Source organism: Cucurbitaria berberidis, assembly GCF_010015615.1.
Source record: "Cucurbitaria berberidis CBS 394.84 unplaced genomic scaffold K460scaffold_2, whole genome shotgun sequence".
NCBI lineage: Eukaryota > Fungi > Ascomycota > Dothideomycetes > Pleosporales > Cucurbitariaceae > Cucurbitaria > Cucurbitaria berberidis.
Window position 1 is genome coordinate 980,613 of NW_024468936.1, and position 19,759 is coordinate 1,000,371.

General features: G+C 52.3%; 7 protein-coding genes across 7 annotated transcripts; 3 read left to right on the forward strand and 4 right to left on the reverse strand.

Annotated features, from left to right (window-relative positions):
- Positions 1–446: 446 nt before the first annotated feature.
- K460DRAFT_402573 (MYND-type zinc finger protein MUB1) lies at positions 447–2,297 on the reverse strand (the record flags this gene model as incomplete). The annotated part of the gene is made up of 1 exon (XM_040936538.1): positions 447–2,297. One exon carries the CDS (start codon positions 2,295–2,297, stop codon positions 447–449), a length of 1,851 nt encoding a protein of 616 aa, XP_040789771.1.
- A 1,008-nt stretch (positions 2,298–3,305) lies between these two features.
- On the forward strand, positions 3,306–5,699 carry K460DRAFT_55258 (magnesium and cobalt transport protein cora). The gene is made up of 2 exons (XM_040938511.1): positions 3,306–4,165; positions 4,263–5,699. The coding sequence occupies exons 1-2, from the start codon at positions 3,547–3,549 to the stop codon at positions 5,630–5,632; spliced, it is 1,989 nt and encodes a 662-aa protein (XP_040789772.1). The 5' UTR covers positions 3,306–3,546; the 3' UTR covers positions 5,633–5,699.
- Positions 5,700–6,009: 310 nt separating this feature from the next.
- On the reverse strand, positions 6,010–7,864 carry K460DRAFT_402575 (guanosine-diphosphatase; the record flags this gene model as incomplete). The annotated part of the gene is made up of 3 exons (XM_040936539.1): positions 6,010–6,067; positions 6,132–7,488; positions 7,537–7,864. The coding sequence occupies 3 exons, from the start codon at positions 7,862–7,864 to the stop codon at positions 6,010–6,012; spliced, it is 1,743 nt and encodes a 580-aa protein (XP_040789773.1).
- A 386-nt stretch (positions 7,865–8,250) lies between these two features.
- On the reverse strand, positions 8,251–9,321 carry K460DRAFT_331975 (EF-hand). The gene is made up of 3 exons (XM_040930823.1): positions 9,273–9,321; positions 9,023–9,222; positions 8,251–8,966 (listed from the first exon to the last, which is right to left on the reverse strand). Exons 1-3 carry the CDS (start codon positions 9,273–9,275, stop codon positions 8,549–8,551), a joined length of 621 nt encoding a protein of 206 aa, XP_040789774.1. The 5' UTR covers positions 9,276–9,321; the 3' UTR covers positions 8,251–8,548.
- A 1,525-nt stretch (positions 9,322–10,846) lies between these two features.
- On the forward strand, positions 10,847–11,224 carry K460DRAFT_402577 (uncharacterized protein; the record flags this gene model as incomplete). Its single annotated transcript, XM_040936540.1, has 1 exon — positions 10,847–11,224. One exon carries the CDS (start codon positions 10,847–10,849, stop codon positions 11,222–11,224), a length of 378 nt encoding a protein of 125 aa, XP_040789775.1.
- Positions 11,225–12,320: 1,096 nt separating this feature from the next.
- K460DRAFT_55530 (uncharacterized protein) lies at positions 12,321–13,359 on the reverse strand. Its single transcript, XM_040938512.1, has 2 exons — positions 13,117–13,359; positions 12,321–13,054 (listed from the first exon to the last, which is right to left on the reverse strand). The coding sequence occupies exons 1-2, from the start codon at positions 13,211–13,213 to the stop codon at positions 12,645–12,647; spliced, it is 507 nt and encodes a 168-aa protein (XP_040789776.1). The 5' UTR covers positions 13,214–13,359; the 3' UTR covers positions 12,321–12,644.
- A 3,308-nt stretch (positions 13,360–16,667) lies between these two features.
- Positions 16,668–16,940, forward strand: K460DRAFT_258736 (carbohydrate-binding module family 18 protein; the record flags this gene model as incomplete). The annotated part of the gene is made up of 3 exons (XM_040927442.1): positions 16,668–16,762; positions 16,815–16,837; positions 16,891–16,940. Coding segments are annotated over 3 exons (168 nt in total), but the record flags the coding sequence as incomplete, so codon positions are not given.
- Between the last annotated feature and the right edge of the window lie 2,819 nt (positions 16,941–19,759).

The following is a 19,759-nucleotide window of genomic DNA, read 5'->3' on the forward strand; positions in this document are numbered from 1 at the left end:
AGAAATAGACACTAAACATTGGGGGTAAAGTAATAACGAGGTTATTGGGTATGAACGACGTCCAAAGCCATTCAATTGCATTGAACCACCTACACACTACTCCGAATCCAAATGCAACCTCGTCTCAAACTAAGAATGCTCCGCCTATCAATATGGTATAATTTGGCAAGGACGCTCCAGCTCTTCGTATGCTGAGCCGTCCAATCCTCCTATTTGCAACCCTTTCTCCTGCTGCCATAGATGTCCTCCTGAAAAGCAGTCTGTTGGTGGTATCGGTAGTCGTGTCGCTCATTACGTATTGCACTTTCGAAAACAAATAAAGAGAAGCCCAGCGCCATGCAATATGCGGCCAGAAGATGATCAAGCTCCAGGGTGATGATGATGATGATGATGATGTTGAAGATGGGAAAAGAAACCAAAGATTAGAAAATACACATCCAGCGCTCCTAGCTGGCTGCGACGCACCAGTGGCGGTGAAAAACCCAGGCACTCTTTTGGCACTCTTTGCTGCAGTATTTCGTCCGTCGGCAGCGGCGACATTTGGCAAACTGGCGCGTGTACTCTTCCCAGCGGCCGCATTGGTAGTAGGCACATTGTCGAATGCCTCCACGGGAATCGTCTTTTCGGCAAAGGTTGCGCATAACGACACTTGCCCAGTACTGCATGTCTGATGTGTGGTGACGTACAGTGAACTGCTCGACAAGAGGGAAGATGTTGAAGTCATCTGGGAGCTCATACTCTTCCAACTCGTCCTCTTCCTCTGTTGCTTTCGGGGTCGCTGTTTCTCCATCCAGCAGTTGCAGGTCGGACCCAATCTTCAGCTTGGGCACCAGATGTGACTTTTGGAAGTAGGAACGGAGATTACAGTACTTGGACACATATGCCAGCAGTTGCAAAGACATGAGAACGTCTTCATCGCGGGGCATGGCGGCCAGAACGCCGGCTGAGGCATTACGGTCCTGGGCATAGCGTGGGTACCATGGTGGCGGAGGATTGGTGTTTACGACATTGATGGTGGGCTGCATGGGGGAGAAGCCTGTGATGGGGTTGTTGGGCGGGGTATTGGTGGGATTGATGAGACTGCCATCGAGCGCTGGGCGGTGTGTGATGTTGAACGTCTCGTTATTTTCGTCTGCGCCGTCAGACGGAGCTGCAATGGGAACTGGCGTGGTGCCAGCATCCAACATCTCGGCAGTGTCGACAATGTCGGCCATGTTGATTTCATTATTCTGTATCCCCACGATGGGCTCGTTCATAGCCGGTCCTGCGGCTGTGACGGCTTCCGTGGACATGTCATCTTGTTGGGCTTCGAGATCAGACTCGCCAGAAGCGGAGAGCTGGTGTCGGATTGACGGGCGGCGGCGAGTTCGGGCGAGCGACGCTCTTGGGCTGGTTTGGCGGGCTTGTGGAGCGCTCGGCGTGGTTGGCGACTCTGGTTGGGAAGTGATCTCCCCTTGCAGGGCGGGGAGCATGGAGGGCAGGCGATCAGCGTCTCGCACGGGCCGTAGTGCAAAAGCGTCGGTAGCCGCATCCATGGATGGCAATGCAGTGACGAGCGGCTGGCCCAAGTTGTTGCGAGCGGCATTGCCGACGGCACCAAACAGCTGTGCTCGGCCTTCGTGACTGCGGTGATGATGGTGATGAGGGGGGCGGCCGCGGGTGAAGGTGGTGCGCTCTGGGGGGGAGCTCAGCGAAAACGCAGGGGTGGGAGTGGCCTCGCCCATGTGCGAGTCCATCGGCGTCTGGGCGAAGGCCTGGGGAATCTCAATGGGAGGGGGTATAGCTCGCCGTGAGCGGTCCGACCTGTGGCTGGAGCTGGATGCAACCTCGCCAGTTCGTGAGGAGTGGTGTCGGCTGGAGGGCGTGCCAAGGCGAGCGGACCTGTGCAGGTCAGCTTCGGCCCTCGCCCTGCACTTGTCGACGACCTTGATGTAGTTGTCGAGGATGGTTGCGATGACGGGCACCATGTCGGCCTCGACGACGCGTGTGCGGACATTCTCCGAGCCTCGCACGCCAATGTTGAAGATGCACTGGAAAGCCAGGTTCCACTTCCACATGTCCATCATGTCCTTGCTCCGGCCCTCTTTGAGGATGCATATGAGGCGCTCGATGCCGCCATCGACGGTGAGAATGTCTCGTATGCGGGCAGAGGATGTGGTGAGGTAGGCGAGGTGGTTGAGCGAGTTGATTAGCGGCAGGGTCGATGTGCAGTCGAGGGCGCGGCGGTCGTAGAGGGCAGTGGTGATGCCAACCGACGCCTTGTTGGCATTCGGGATGCTGAAGTTGACCTCGCGCATGTTTGCAGCAGTCTCGTGCTGTGGCTAAAGGGATGGAAGTCGATGGGCCGTGGGGGGGTGCAGGACTCGTGTCGCATGTGGCGGGCAGCAAGCGGTCGAGTGAGGCTGCAGGCCAACGGGCAAGCCAACGACGATGCTCGCAGTGATGTTGGGTTGCACAGGCTGCGTGTCGAGATGGGCCGTGGGAGGGTAGGGGAGAAGATGAGGGTGTTTGCTCGAGCGTTAGGGGTGTGTCTGTGTGTGTGTGTGTGTGTCCCAAGGGCCCCAGGCAAGAGCGTGCGGCGGGCAGAAGCGCTCTCGAGTCGAGGTGAAACGGGGGGCCGCTGTGGCACAGCTCAGCAGGGCGGCACTGCTCTCAGCTCAGTGGGTTGTTTTCTGGAGAGTCGACTGGAGTAAGGCTGGACTAGAGTATGCTGGATGAGGCTGGTTTGATGAATGGGGTGAGGAGGCGGATTGGGAGAGCGAGGTGATGGGCAGCGAAGTGGAGTCTAGCAGACCCAAGACCAGGCCCGCTGTAATTGGCGACGGCCGGGCCGCGAAGGGCAAATGCACGGCAGCCTCGAACTGTCTAATTTCATGCGCTACCCAGAAAAAACACGGCACTCAGATTGCACCTGTCATCTTCTGTAGCATCTCATCATACGCTGGCCGCCTCTCCACCACGGTGCCGACATTACCAAGCAATGCGCTGAAGAAGAAGATTGCGTGGGCGTGCAGCTGCTGCATGTCGCTCTCGCTGCTGACAAAGGCTCTTCTCCCTGGCCCGGCTTACTACCACTTGTCACTGTTGTACCCGGTAGAAACTCGAGCTGTCGCTGTCGGATAAAGGTGGCAGAAGTGCGTGGGCTATCCTGTCCTGTCCGTCTATCCTCTCTGGCATTCCAAGTCGAGTCGAGTCGAGTCGACAGCTGTAGAACGTGTCTGACGGCCCGAACTATGTTTAGCACCGCGGGAATGCCCTACTCGCTCCATGCATAAGGTTACGGCGGATATAACTAGTCGTAGTAGGTGCCGAACGTTACTCCACAGCTGCATTCGCGTCCCCAGCTGAAAAAAAAGTTGAGACGTCGTGGTGCAGTGCAGTGCGAATAGGACGAGAGACGACCACCCTTCCTTGTAGCCAATCTAAACGTCGCCTTGAATATATTTCCATGGTTTCATCTTCTCCCCTTTTCTCTGTCATATACCTTTTCCAGCTATCAATTTAATACTACATTGATTGCGCGACCGTCGCAAAAGTCTACGCGTAATGGCAAACTCTCCCAGCGAGACGCAGGTCCAGGACTTTGCGCTGCCTGCCTCGCCCACGTCTCCTACCGACGGCCCCGCGCCTACTCGCCTCACCATCGACACCCAGCTCGAGCAGCAGAGGAGCCGTGGACGCTCTGCAACCGCAACAACAGCCACGGCAGCACAACTATCCCCCGAGAACCTCCTCTCCCCCGACCGCGCCTCGATAGACTCGACCCTCCGCCGCCGCGTAACGCGCTCGCAGACAGTGCGACACTACCAGTCCCCGACCCGCCCATATCAACACCAAGAACCAGGTGCAGAACCTGGGGTGGATACGAAGAATGACACAGACGCTTCCCACTACCACCACCTCTATACCCCCTGTCAGATCACCATCGTCGACTTCTCAGAGGAGAGAGTCGAGTGCCATGAGCTGGACAATGATAGCCTGGAAGACTTTCTCAAGTACCCAAAAGAGGACTGGGTGTCATGTCGCTGGATCAACGTCAATGGCCTGAGCTGGGACGTCATTCGCACCCTGGGCAACCACAAGCAGCTGCATCGCTTGGCCATTGAGGACTTGATGAGCACCCAGAGCCGGACCAAGGTGGACTGGTATTCGGATCAAGCTTTCTGTGAGTGAGACCCCGCCTCTCCAATCCGACTGCCTCCTTCTCTGAGACTTTGTCGAGCCTGCCACCTTACACCCCGTATCCACACTAACGCGTACAGTGCTCTTGACTCTTTCCAAGCTTGTCCGCACCCCCGTTGATGACGACTCGGACAGCAGCGATTCTGACTCGGACGAGGAGGAGGCACGCAGACACCGCTATCAAGCGCGTTCTCAATCACGACACCCAAAGAAGAAGAAGAAAAAGCAGTCCTTCTTCAGAGCTGCGAGGAACGCATTCGGGCCCACCTCTGATGCCAACAAGAAGCAGAAGAGCAAGGATGATATCATGCACACCCTGGATGGCCTGGAGAAGCAACTCGACGGGACGCCGCTTTCGACCGTCCCCACGCCGCCAGCTACAGCCTCAGTCCGCACTCTCCAACGCTACCGCGGCGGCTACAATCTCGACCGAATCGTCTATCTCGAGCAGCATTCTGCTCTCACGCCCAAGCATCTCACTGTCAGCGTGGAACAGGTCAGCATCTTCTTGCTGGCCGACAACAGCGTCATCTCCTTCTTCGAGCACTCAGCCCCTGAAATCGAAGAAATGATCCTCAAGCGTCTGAAGACCGAAGGCACCATCCTACGTCGCAGCCAAGACAGTAGCATGATTGTGCAAGCTATCCTTGACGCCATCATCGACTTGGCTATCCCGGTTGTAGCGGCGTATGAAGACGCCATGGGCGAGCTTGAACTCGACGTCCTCGAAGATCCAGAACTCCACCACAGCCAGCTACTCTACCTCCTCACGTCTGAACTCTCCATCCTGCGGAACACGATCCAGCCCATCATCAGCCTCATCAATGCGCTGCGTGACCACAAGAGCGACCCCTTGGCCCAGTCGTGGATCAGCCAGTCCAACTCCAACCTCGCGACCCGCAAGACCATGACGTCCATTACCATTTCCCCGCTGGCGCATACCTACCTAGGCGACGTAGAAGACCACTGCATCATGATCACGGCCTCGCTCGACCAAATGCGCCGCGCGGCTGACAATCTCATCGATCTGATTTTCAACATGATGGGCGCCTACCAAAACGAATCCATGAAGATCCTCACCGCAGTCACCATCTTCTTCCTCCCCCTCACTTTCCTCGTCGGTTACTTTGGGCAGAACTTTGAACGCTTCAATGGCGTCAAGCACCATTCCGACGCCTTTTTCTGGGTCATTGCCGTGCCTGTCATGGTCGTCACTATGCTTGTTCTGATGAGTGATAGCATCGCGAGGAAAGCGAAGCGCTACATGGGCAAGGTGAAACGGCGGCAGGCGAAGCGCAGGGCGGTGAAGAAGGGGAAGGCTGATGCTGGGGGTGTCAAGAATGGGATTGGTATGGCTATGCATAATGGCATTGGCTTGAATGTCGGTGAGAAGAGGAGGATGAAGAAGAGGCAGACTATGTATACCAAGGGCCAGATAGGCTCGTTCTGAGTGGATTTTGAGGCATGCTACTTTTCTGTGTATTTGATTGGTTTTGCTATAATACCCTAGATTTTAAGGCACCTCACAACGGGAGCCCCCTTTTCTTAGCCAACTACTCGAGTCATAGCGTGATGTGAAAAGTGTCACGTGATTAGAAATTTCAGTCTATCGTTTGTTATTATTGTTAGATTGCATGTTATTCGTCGTACAAAAACTAGGACTAGGCGTATAGCATATGATTTATACCAACAATGCGAACCCAACACAAGCCCAACAGGGATGAACGCCAAGTAATGCATACCCAAAGTATTTTTTTTGAATAGTCTAGGTTAGAGAAGAAGTACGACAGGACCAGACCGGAAAGGGGGGACAACCCAATCTCCCGTCTATTGGACCTGCTTAATCTTACACTGCCATCCCGAGTTGGCCTCAAGGAGCGGAAGACTATTTACACACGTTAGTAACTCATGCACGAAACATCAACGAAAAGGAGCAGAAAAGGGCTTACCTAGCACCCAAACACCAGCCCAACTCCCTATTCTTGATCTTCTTGGCAATCTTGACTTCGCGATCAATCGGCATGCCATACCCGCTCCTGAGCAACTCGTACTGGAAATTCAAATCAAGACACCACTCAGGCCGTCCCTTGAGCTCATCCAGCGCCTTGGGCACCGCAGCAAAGACATCCCACGCCTTCTCGCCCTGACACACGCGATCAGCCAGATCCTGCAGTTCGCGCAGGGTGAAGGATTCAGGCATGCCGAGGTCCTGCGTGCGGTCGTAGAAATACGACAGCAGGTAGACGGCCTCGCGGGCGAAGGTTTGCTCAAAGGGCGGCTGGTGCACGCCGCGGAAGGCGCAGGGCGCGATTTTGCACTCGTCGTCTTTGTGCAGCGTTTTCTCGGCCCAGCCGCGGCATTGCGTGGGCGCGGCGGTGCTGGGGCCCGTCATGTTTACTGTTACGCTGGCGCCGAGCGGGTGGTCTTTTGGCATGTGGACGGCGACTTCGCGGCTCATGCCGGGCGCGATGCAGGGGTTTACAATCGGGGACTGGAGGTACGCTGTGCTTCCTGTTGCTTTGTTGGTTTGGTAGAGCGAGTCGACGAGGGTGGCGTGGAGGTTGTTGCGGGCTTCCATTAAACCGTAGCCTAGATACGAGTGCTGGTACAGAGCGAAGTCGCGGCTGCCAAAGTTCAGCGTGTACTTGTGGTCGCCGTCTGCGAGCTTTGTGGGAAGGCCACCGCGAGGGCTGTCTGGGAAGGTGGGCTCGAAGATGATTTGCGTGGAGCCGCCGCCGAGGTCGAGGACGGCGGCTGTGGGGTTCTTGTCGGGCCCGCCAATGTGGCCTAGGAGGTAGTTGACGGTGATCCAGGCGTAGACACCTTCCATCTCACCGGGCATGACCTCTACACCGTTCTTCTCTGCGGAGACCAGAGGGAAAGGGTAGGCGGTTTCCAGGCGGTTTCGAACAGCAGCAAGGGTGTTGTTGCTCTTCTGCTCGCCGAGCTTGCGGAGACCTGCCGTCGCCTTTACGGCCACGGGTGTGCATCCTTGATATTCTGCCGGCACGTTCTTGACGGCCACGTCCATGAGGACATCTAAACTCTTGGCGGCACCCTCAGCATCTTCGCCATACGCTGACAGACCGGAACCGCCGTCCTTCTTCGCAGTCTGCTCGAAGATCTCGTCCTCGAGTTCCGGGCTTGGGCCACAGTTGTTGAACTTGTAGACGTGGATACGGGAGCCTGTGCTGCCAGCGTCAATCATAAGAGCGTACTGGATAAGCGGCTTCTCTTTCGAGTAGGACGTTGTGCATCGTGCCTTTGCACCGCCAGCTGCTGTGTTTCCGCCCGAAGAATGTGATCCTGTAGGGTTCGTTAGGCAATCTTCTCAACGCATTCATCTCTACGTACCTCTCGCTCTCGACAAGCCATCCCGCGGCGCAACAAAATACAGCACAAGCAGTATAAAGGCAATGACACCGCCCGTCTTCAAATAGCGTAACCGCTGCCCCTGATTCATGACTGCACCGCTCTTGTAATCGTTCATGAAGCCGTTCTCGTTCGCCGACCGATGCCGCGAATGTCTATCGTGTTTCTCGTAAGGATCGTCCGAGTCGCGATTGGGAGCAAAGTTGCTCGGCAGGGAGACTGAGACACGGCGACGCGGGCCAGAAAAGCCAAAGTAAGACCAGATACCGGGACGTCGTTGACTTCCGGGGACTTCAACGCCGCTGGACATGGAACAAGGGGAGGAAAAGGGTCCGACTGTTTATTAGTGCGTAGGCATGGGGAGAGAGGTCTACATTTGCCAAGTTAGTGTGGGCCTTGTGTGGCGTGGGCTGCTGAGAAAGAGGCGACGTACAGTACAAATGCTTGTTGTCGAGGAAGGAATTGCTAAATTCGGTCGGCGATTGGTGTTGCACGACTGCGTGCGTCTTCGTGTTCTTTACGTTATGAGCGAGTCCCTGAATCTTGGCGGAAATCCATCAGCGCTGTGGAGAGCCGACTCGATTGGAGCGGAGCATTTTCATCACCGCCACCTGCATGTGTGCCCCTTTCGACGATAGATTTGGCATTTACATGTACACAATATTCCTGGGCAAAGAGAGATTTAATCAGATTGAAGAGAGGATTGCATAACTTAAATATCATGACGTATCTATCGACTCTTCTTCCTAGATCGCGCGAGTTCCACCAAATTCCACGGCAACTCGTTGCGGGCCACTCCAGATCGCGCGAAGGACTGGGTTGCGATTCAGGCTTTACCAGTTCCGAATGGAGAGTGCGTGAGACTCGAATGCCCTTACAAAAGACTCTTTGTCGCGCTCCATAAACAGCGGACTTCGACTTGTCGTAAGACAAGCGGTCAACAAGGACGTTAGACATGTGGGCAGGTTGGCCTGTGTTTCTCAAATCCATCACTTCATCCAAACGAAAGCCCAGCTCTCTTCATCACGCTCTCGAAGTCCTCGAGGCTCACACCTCCAACATCCCTTCCTTTGCCCTTGACCCCGCCATTTGCTTCGAGGATCATATCCTTCAAGACGTCGTCTGGCACATCCTCTCTTAGCTCTTTGGCCACCCTCTTCAGATGCGCAAGAGTAATCGGTCCCGTGCCGCCGTGTGTGAAGAGCCTGTACGCTGCGCTTACTTCCTCTGCATTGCTCTCTTCCCGAAACTCCTCATACTCATCCTCTTCATCAGATCCTTGTTCCTTTGTATGCATCGCGATCGCGGCGTAGGAAAGGAACGGGATGAACTCTACAAATCCCGTATCGAGCGGATCGATTGTGGAGAGAATAGACGATACGTCCGACTTGCTGGGTGGGAGGTTCAACGAGCTGTGTACTGGTTAGCAAGCCATAACAGTCTTGCGACGCATTCGAGTCGAGCTTACATCAAACACCGGCGCACATCGTCCTTGCGCAGTACGCCCTCTTTTGAGTCCTCATGATCCGGATGGTGCACAGCAAAGAGTCCAAAGGCTTCACGTATCTCCGCTTCTTGGTCGGCCGTCAATCCATTCTCTTTCGCAAGCTTGGACGGGCGTTTTGTAGGCGGGCGGGCTTTGCCAGGGGGTGCGCGACGCGTGGGTGGCTACAGTATGTATTAGTTATGCACTGCATAATAATTCAAGGCAGGCCTACCATGACGATATCTCTAAACTTGGAAGAGCAAGACTCGTCTCTTGGTGCGACGGCCGTCTGAGGGTTGGCATTCGATGACGCACAACCCCCCTATGACGCGCTATCTCTTTAGGCTTAGTCTAACCACAGACTGGGAGCTTAAATTCGCGAACCCAGCCCCTCCCTTTCTTCTTTACGCGTGCAACAATAACATAAATACTCGCAACCCTCGCCTCTCTGCACTTTATCTTGTTTATCCACTTACCTTCTTTTAATTATTCTGTCTCCGGAGGCAGCTTCTTCATCCACCTTTACTCACTCATCATTACCATCACTCAAACTTTCGAACCTCTTCTATCGATGACTCCCACCTACTCTGCATCAACATACTCAGAATCTTCACATCTTTGAATCGCCCCATCCTATATCACAATATCGCGTCCGCGCCATCGGACAATTTGGGACCGGGTCCCTTTGAGGCATGCCCCCAACAACGGCATAGCATTGTCTCCCGACTCAGCCTCGGATTGGATGATGTGAGCACGCTTTGAGTCAGCCCACTACCGAAGGCCTCGGCAGAGGTTCTGAGGGTGTGGACATACTCAGGGAGGCCTGCCATGAGACGGAGGTGCCGGTGGCACTGTGCCCTCCGTTGGTAGGTGGCAAGCCGGCGTGCGTATGCAAGTCGGGAGACGTCCCGCAGTGTCAGCATCTCGGCAAACTACCGAGGCTGCCTAAGTCGAGCAAGCCGCTCGCATTCACCGGGAAAGTCCTGCAATTGGAATCGCCCACCCTTGGCGAACGTCGACTTGTTAGCAGGACCCTACCAACACTTGAACCGGGGGCTGGGGTCAAGCCAATGCAGTCGACTGCAGCCACGGAACGAACCAGGGTACACCACGAAGTCTCATGGTACCCGTCCAATGTTCGCACGAAGTCAAAGAGTCAAGATGAGCCTGTCACCACCAAGCAACTTCGCTTGCGCCTGCTGCAGATTGTGGGGAGTCGTTGAGACCAGCAGCCTCAGTCGTATCGCCCCCGATCGCAGTGAGCACCCCGAACGAGCTGGTGGTGCTGGCGAGGAGTCTACTCTGATTCAAAGACTCACTACAGGAGGCTTCTGAGGGTTCCATATACTCAGTTGCCGGCCATTTGGCATGGTGTATGGCATTGGACCCAGCCTAAAAACTGCGTGCCTGCACCTATCCACCACCGCTGTCCAATCAAGTCACAATGTTCTCATCGCTGAAAAGCTCTCAATGTTGAAACTGCTGGAAGCACTACTGTTATTCCACCGCAAGGTGCTGCTGTTTATTCCACCGCAAGGTGGCTACTGTTTATTCCACCGCAAGGTGGCTACTGTTATTACACCGCTGGAAAGCGATTGTTGTAACTCCACTGCAAAGTGGCTTACTGTTACTCCCACCGCAAGGTGGTTACTGTTTATACCACCGCAAGGTGGCTACTGTTATTACACCGCTGCAAAGCGATTGTTGTAACTCCACTGCAAAGTGGCTTACTGTTACTCCCACCGCAAGGTGGCTACTGTCTATACCACCGCAAGGTGTCACTGTTATACCGCTGCAAAGCGGGCAATGTTTTCGCACCGCAAGGTGCTGGCTACTATCTCGACATGTGACCTGACGAGTAGGGGGCAACCCCCGACACTGAGCAAGGAGTCAGGAGAGGCCGGACCTCTTGCGAGAGCTTCGGCAGGTCTCGGAATCCTACCTCTGTGGAAGAAGCCAACAGATATGAGCTGCCTTCGGGCGACTCTGACAGGCCGAAAGGTCCTTGGCAGATTTTGCTCACAGGCACCACATGCGGTCGCGGCCCTCACTTTTACCGGTGCAGGCCGGGTCGAGAGTAACGTAGCCGACACGCCCGTATCTGCTGAGAAGGAATCGTCTTCCTGGGCTTTTGTTGCATCCCTTGATCTCAGCATGGTGCGCGGCATGAAAAAATCGGCGTGAGCTGATCTTGCGACCGTCGGGTGTCTGACGGTCGGTTCCGTACGAGATCTGACCAGTCTCTGGAACGCGCTAGTCATTATCTACTTGCCAGCAGAGTATTGAATGTCTAGCAGGAGAAGGCGACGCATTCTGTTCATCGCCTTCGCAGTTGAATGCCTACAGCTTCAACTGCGAGAAGTCTAGTTCGCTCGATGTTATTCGAGACCTAGGCATGAAAGAGGCCTGACCACCTCTGTGCATCAACGGTTATACTGTTTATTCTTACTGTTTCTGTGGGCTTTCGAGGGTTTGCTGTTAACTTCGTGTTGATTTGTGGGCTTCTGGGGGTATTATCATGTCCAAGATGTGGGTTCCGGGGGTTCCTCTCTCATCCCTCTTCTTGTTGCTCTCTTCTGAGGGTGTCAGGACTAGCGGGTGAGGGTTACATTTACTTTGACTTCGGTCATTGTTCCGCTTCTAAATTAAGCTAGAGCTTGCCAATACGTTTCCTACGATGAGCAAGTGTGGACAGTGAAGCAAGATTGAACAAACTCACCACTCCCTTCTGGGTGGTGACTCCTTGGTTTCTGGCCTCGTCGAGCCGATTAGTTGGCTCGAGGGACAGGAACGAAGGGAACATATCGTCCGTCAGTAAGACCTTTTGGTCTAATCAATGCGCCATCCCCTTTGCTTTTCACCTTGTTTTCCCCTCTGATGCCTTCACCGTTGCTCGCATGTTCATAGCACTGGTTCTGAATTGTGTGCGTTATGACCTTTGTTATCACATGCTGCATTATACTCAAACGTTGCGCGATCACGTGCTAGTCAAATGTTGTTTTATATTGTTGCACCATGAAAACGAGCACCTCCGGAGGCTGTTAGTCTCTATAGGCACCGAGTGGTTGAGTTGATCAATTGATCAATCCAATTTCTACCGGCTCTGTATGATTATTGCTGGTGCGTACGTATCCAGCCTCGCGATTTTATACCTATGGCTTACTCAACTACAACCACGTCAACCTGATGCTGTGTACATCGACTAGGCTACACGTACATCAGTCTTGATTATTACACGTTCAATCCGCGCAAGTCTTCTTCTATGCCAGACCTTTTAGTCGCCATAATACTCTGAGTGGAAAGCATACCACCAGTCGAGCAGCTCGTCTCCAGAAACATGCCCCCAAGGCCAGTTCCTCTCCATGGGTTTATGCAAAAACTATCGGGGATGGTTGAAGAGACGCTGGGTTGTGGATGAGCTTGAAACAGGGTGATATGCGACCCTCAAGATTCGGGATTACATCGTCGGTACTTTTCACCGACTTCGTCAGAACTTCCCAAAGAGGCCATCTGTGCATAATGCTTTACACTCTGTTCCACAAGGGAAATCCACTCCAACATGATCAAGAGATGCCTACACCGCTGATCGAACACCTACAGTAGGTCAGGTGGTAGACGTCCTTAACTGGCGCTTACTATTCAAGAAGAGCGAGAAAGCCAGGGTCGCAGTAACCATAAAGAGCAGCCATTCGACCGCCCCGAAGACAGCTGCAGCCTTGAGTGCTCCACAGGAACTATATCCTTCTGAACATGCTTCGGTCCCAATATTAACAGCTACGGCGATCCAACCGGCAAACCATGAAAGGACAGCCACCACCTCAACGGCGATGCGAATATAGCCAATCAATGCGCGATCCGCAAAGGCGTTTCCAGCAATGAGTAAGATGACGACCAGAACTGTCCACGCTGCACAGAATATTAAGAAGCCCCATGCGTTAGGGACGCCGGCGTAGCCGTAGAAGTCGCCGTCGGGGGTATGGATGATGGAACTGTAGCCACGATACACGTGAATAGCTAGATGATGGGGTCAGACTCAATAGTGCGTCGACAGCGTAGGTTGCAGTATTTCTCTGTACCGTAGCCGCCTGTTCCCATAACAATGATGGCGAAGATGAGCTGCAGCGCTCGCAGTGCATAGTTGAGCATTTTGTTTTCCGCCATAGTCACGGCCATATCGTGCAGCGATCTGTGTTGGAATTCAAGACAAGGTGACGAGCACGTGAAATGTCTATTGAAGAAGTGAGAAATGCGGCGTCGTGCAACAATGAAATGGCTTGCTAGACTTTTATTTCTCCAGTGTCAAGTCCATTTTATAGAATTGTAGTACCTCAGGTAGAGGAAAACGCGCTACGTACTTCCAAGCGCTAAAATTCTCGCTACTCAACCCACATCCGGTCAGAGTTGCGAAGTAGACTCTCCAACGTCAATACAGATCAACCGCAACCTCATATTTTGATGGCTACGCATGATTAGGCTAATCAGTAGTCTAAAGACTATATCGCAGTCAACGCGTTGCCAGGCGTCAACTCTTTTCGATCGCCTCAATGGCTTACACAGCACTTCCTACAGCCGTCAAAGATTACAGCGATCTCCCCCTAAGCAAGAGAAGCGATTAGTTGACTGGGATCGTAGGAGACGCACTCACAAGGTCTCATAGCCATGTATTCTCGCATATGCCATATCTCACATCACTCGTGTGACGATGCGAGCCTCATGGACTTTGAAATAGAAGGCTGTGTTTTCTCGGTGTGGTAGATGCAAAAAGTTCTGGACGCGGGTCTATTGCTGGAACTCGATGGCCAACGTGAATTCTTGCGGTCTATTCAAGCCATGTTCAATTGAAATGCAATCTGCAAGCTCAGCACATCTACACGCATATAACTTTGAATTATATGTGAGGCGGAATCCTGAAGCGCAGTTCAAATTAATAAATCGAGAGAATGGTTGAGATCCCACTGAAGAAGTTGCCACCGATTCGCAGGAAAGCCGTTGATGACACACTCGCTTTAGGTGTCCGTTATATGTGGATCGGTTCTCTCTGTGTCATACAACTTACCACTGGACTTGCAGTATGAGGCTAGTTGATGTTGTTTGCGTGTGGTAACGTCCTTTGTAACATTGCCTTTCTATTTTCGCCGGGTGGCAGGGGCGAAGAAGTGCGCTGCGTCCTTCGCGAAACATCTCCAAAGCCCGCGGGGTATATCTACGACGAATCGATTTTGAGAAAGAGATCCGGTGCAGTACAGTTGGTGGGTCAAGTTCAAATGAAACAGGATCTTTAAGCACCTTCTTCAAAGCACTTGGCCGGTCTACTCTTGAGCTTGGACACTCCAAGAACATATACTGTGTCCAGGAGCAATTTCCTACGGCCACGAAACCCTTCTGTGGATGTGCTCATCATTCCGTTGCGATAGATGAATGATCCGAATTGGGGAAGTGGGAGGATGTCGACAAGTCAAGCTTCTTCTCAGAGTTTCTGGAAACCGAGATCGAAACGCCGAAACATATTGACTTCCTAGATTGTAAATTCTTGGGAGGGCCTCCCTAGAAACACCTGTTCAGAGCGCTGAGGACGGTGGTTATCGCAAAACAGCGTTTGTGGATATTACTTGTGTCATCCACAACATTATGGAATCGACGTATTTTGCAGGAGTATGGGGCAGATTTCGTCTATTGTATCTACTTTGGTCTGTTCAAACGCAAGATGAAGTCGTGGAGTTGTCCTTGCCTAGAAATTACAGCACTTGTAGAGTCTGTTCAGAACTACCACCAAGATCAAGCGTGAATACTAGAAAACCTACTCGGCTACCCTGTCCTCCTTTCCAATGGCGCGCCACCTCTTGACTAGCTTCCTCCAAGTTCATCCTACCATTTTGCCGGCCTAAAGGATTTCTCTGGGAACGCAAACCCTCGCGATTTCAACTCAAACGATGACCAATCTCTCAGTAATCCAGAATTATTGTATCAGGTATTCACGCTTAATGGCAAGGTGAACTCACGACTCGATTTTCAGGACAATGTTCAGAGTCCAAAGACTTCCCCAAGTCATTCGGCTAGGTCAGCATTAGAGAGAGAAGAAAAAGTTAAAATACTTAGAAAGCTCTCTGTAAATTATAAAAGCAGTATTATAGTATACTAAGTAGTATATCACTGCAACGCAGAAATCTGATCTCAGAACTATAGAACTAATTCTAGCTACATAATAGCGTTGCTGCTGCCTACAGTAGCAGAATAAAAGCCAGCAATCTATTGGAGAGATTCAGATCCAAAACTCTCGACAAGTTCGGACGTCCACCTACAAATGGACAACAGTTGCGCTGGAATAGCACTCATTCCAAGCCCAGAGAGCGGCACCTGGAAAGGGATCGGGATGTGGACTATGGTGGTCAAGAACTAGGGATCCCTTAGATCTCGGGACATGGCGTCGATTTTACAGCCCCAAATGTAATGAAGGCGCAGAAGATCACTCTCGTTTGGGGTTCGATTTCGCTAGAGGAGGAGAAAATCAAATAAACAAGCTAACCAAGGGGCGCTTGTGCTACTAAGGCCGGTCGAGTACTGACCCGGGCTATCACTGAAGATATCAGTGCTGTTTTTGTCGTAAGCCGCCTTTACCTATCACGCTACGCGACGTCCTCGGCCTGGAACTGGATGTCTCCTGCCCCTAAGAAAACGGATCGGCGTCGCCGCCTTGCCCACAACAAAGCGATATTGACACGACGCCTCGCGAAGAATGTGGCGTTCCATTCAGCCTTCTCGCCGTAGTATCTCCGTAGAGGGACGTTACAACTCGCAGCGCAACAACTATCGTGGCCAGATCAAAAAGATGGCTAATCAGATACTCGTCATCTCCAGGAAGAAAATAGTCGACAAGTCGCCTCTATCGTACTCTCGTAACACCATGATGGTGATGAATGTACCAAAAAAAAAGATATTTGTACCCCTGACTAAAAGTTCGTATCCGCCCCACTTAGTGCAGCGATCATGCACGAGCCGCGGGGTTCAGCTCTTACCTGGACGCCAGACTAGCGAGCCCTAGATAACCTAGTTCTACATACGGTTTAGTATGTATATCCAGATTATTCTTAAGTGCCTTCTGATCGAAGTCGAACTGCTTTCAAGTCGCAGCGGTGGTTCGTTTTCGATTTCGCCCTCAGTTGTCTCTAATACCTCTTCCTGTGGTCCAACATGCGTTCTTTATCTCTAATTCTACTCCTTTCCCCCATCGTAGCCTTTGCTGCTCAGTCGCGGGACGGAACATGTGGAGGAACTAAGGGGAACACTTGCCTTGGATCTAGTGAATTTCCCAGATGATCTATGATACCTACGTCGCTAACAGGTGCAAAGAATATGGCAACTGTTGCTCACAATATGGCTGGTAAGCCTCGGTGCTACCTTCGTCTCCAAGCATGTACTAACATGCACATTTAGGTGCGGAAGCACAAGTGCATACTGCGATGCTGGATGCCAATCCAGCTTCGGCGCGTGCAGGATAGTCGCCCTCAGTTCTACCATACGTACTTCATCCTCGACTTCTCAACGTAGCTCCTCCACCTCGAGTCGTTCTTCATCGACTGGATTCCGCACTGTGTCTACTGCGACTAGAGCCTCCTCCTCTGCGCCATCTGCTAGTCAGCCAGTGTCTACAAAAGCTCGATGCGGTCCATCATTTGGAGGACAAACGTGCCTCGGGTCACGTTGGGGCAACTGTTGTAGTCAGTAGTGAGTTTTTCGTAGCATCAAAGTTGACATCATGTTGCTAATAACCTAATAGCTCGTACTGTGGCTCAACAATCGGTATGTATGCTTATGCTCGCGGGTATGCTCCAAGTTTTTTTAATCTTTTTCAGATTACTGCGCGGTCGATACATGCCAGAAAGGGTACGGAACCTGCAACGGAGCAGCTTCGTCAAGCAGTCGTGTGCTATCTTCGACACGGACCACTTCACAACGTTCAACTTCGCCTGTGGGATCAAGCACTTCTTCATCGTCCAGCTCGCTCACTTCGGTGTCCACATCGTCCAGCGTGTCGAGTTCCAGCTCTTCATCGTCCTCGCTGGTAACTTCTACTATTGTTTCGTCAAGTACACCGGTATCATCACCAAGCAGTGTCGTGGCTTCCTCTGCATCCCAGAGTACCTCCAGCACTATTGTCACTTCATCGAGCACTTCCGAAGTGCAGACTTCTACAATTGCAACATCCAGTAGCACAGCAACTGCTGTTAGCCCTTCGTCCAGCTCCACCGATATTTCTTCTACCACACCGGTGGCTTCATCAAGCACCGTTCCGACGCCCTCATCATCTTCCGCTCCAGCGGCGTGTGCGACCACGATCCCCACCTGCGAATCCTTTTCTGGCCCACTTACAGAAAGCTGTTCTGCTTCGAACGGCAAATGTCAATCCGGTTATCTCGTACGCTGCGGCCAGTCACCACCCCTGGGTGCGGGGGTTATCTCCCAACGGCTAGGAGCAACAGTTAATGGGGGCGATGGGTGTAGAGCAGCGTGTGACGAGGTGGCAGAATGCGTAGGCTTCCAATTCTCGGCGGTGAGTCCTACTGGCCAGATTTGCAATCTGTACAGCAGGATAGATTCAGTGAGCACGAGCTTTGTCACTTCATATCTCAAAGTGTGCAAACAGGGCGGTGCACCTATTGGGTCCACGACTGTAGTCTCAACTTCGAGCTCTGCTAGTTCGTTCAGCTCTTCCAGTTCCGAGACGCCCATTAGCTCTTCTAGCGCAGCAACACCTATAAGCTCGTCAAGCTCTGAGGTACTCGTAAGCTCCTCCAGCTCCGCGACTCCCATCAGCTCCTCTAGCTCTGAGGTACAAGTAAGCTCGTCAAGCTCCGCTAGCTCTGCGACTCCCATAAGCTCTTCGAGCTCCGAGACGCCTATCAGTTCGTCTAGCTCAGTAAGCCCAATAATCTCGTCAAGCTCTGAGGTACTCGCAAGCTCCTCTAGCTCTGCGACTCCCACCAGCTCTTCCAGCTCCGGCGTAATAATCACAAGCTCGAGCTCGACAGTAACCGTACCGCTTCCTTCGACATTGTTGCTCTCTCCTAGCCCCTCGGAAACACCAACCCCGTCGTTGGACAGCACATCTAGTCTAATACCGTCCACAACGCCCACCCCAAGTTTGACACCCACGCCCACACCCACACCAACCCCAAGCTCTTCCACCGCGCCGTCCAGTTCAGCTCCCGCCACACCGCAACCTAATTGCGGCGTACGAGGCAACACGAAAAATGGGGTTTTGTACGCCACGTATAATGTGAATCAAGAAATGTGCGCAAATCTATGTTCGACCTATAATTTGGGTGGACGTCGCTGTCGTGTATATGCACTAGCTGTAAACCTAGCGAATCGCTGTCTTTTGGCTGTGGGCCCCAGTGCAAATCCGCCTTCGTATGATCAAGCGTTTACTCCGAGTACGGTTGGAACCTATTATTGGTACGAGGTTGGCTGTCCGATTGCCACCTAGACCAAGAATAGTCTATCAGTACTGCCCAGTGCATGATGCCATGACGCTGCACAGGGAAATGCACCCGTACCGACAGGGGCATTCTGTCTGCCCTACCTCTACAGATTGGCGGTAGCTCAATAGGTAGTCTCTGGTGCGGATGCGCGTATCAACACTTTCCATATATCCAAGTCTATTAACTTAATTCAACGAATATATCTATCCTGCCTTTATCTGTCACTTTTCCATTGACCTTTTGCTACGATGGTTCATCAAACTACATTTCCGTTAGGCGTGGAGCAGTCACCGGATATTGTTAGCCAGTCTTCTGTTTAGTCTCAATTCCTGACCTGTACATATGCATGCCAGTGTAAAGCTTTCTGTCTTTTGCCAAAGGCTACGGTCCTTGCCCTCATCTCGTATATTTGTAGTACGTCTCTATTGGCAGCACAGTGCAAACTTGAAACATGTCGCATTCAAAGAAATATTGAACCGGCTCACATGGAGAGTTCCTCCGATACCTGGTGTCCTTTTGTTTCTCGAATTCAGCGCGTAGCTCTCTTTAGTGTCTTATGTAAATCCCACACCATGTACTTTTACTTTTGTCCCTCCAAAAGGAAAGATCACGTCTATAACACTGGAGATTGGCAACAGAACGCCAATATGAAACAAGCTACGAAACAGTCTTCAGTTGTTTCTGCTCCAATAATGTACGCGCCGTATTTATTGGGGTTGCGCAGCAGCGCATGGTTGGATGACCAGGATGGAAGCGCTCGCTTCCGGCTGGTCTCACATGGGTACGTGTATAGCCTTGTGGGTCAATCAGGCTGTAACATTCTTTTTATTTAATGGCACGCACTTTTAAATCTGCCTACGATGGCTATCGTTACCGCCGTTTTTTTTCCGCGTATGTTCATTATCTATTGTCACGAAAATGTCTTTACATCACCGCGCCTCCTCAAATACCACCATAACAGAAGAGCTCGCAACTACCAATACGCCAACCCTCGAACAAGAAGTACCTCTCCAGAACTTATGCCGAAATTGCCATCAGTTTTTCCAGAATTGGGACGTGTTGGATTGGTTGCAAAGCGATGAAAAGGACCAGGATAAAGAATGGCCAGTCTACTCTGTGTGTACCTTAGCAGAATGTCGCAGCAACAACGGGTTCTGTCATCTCTGCACGAGATTTTGTTTCTTTCTGGAAAGATCCGAGTGCGCCGAATACATTCGGAACCGCCCAAACTTGCGCCTTG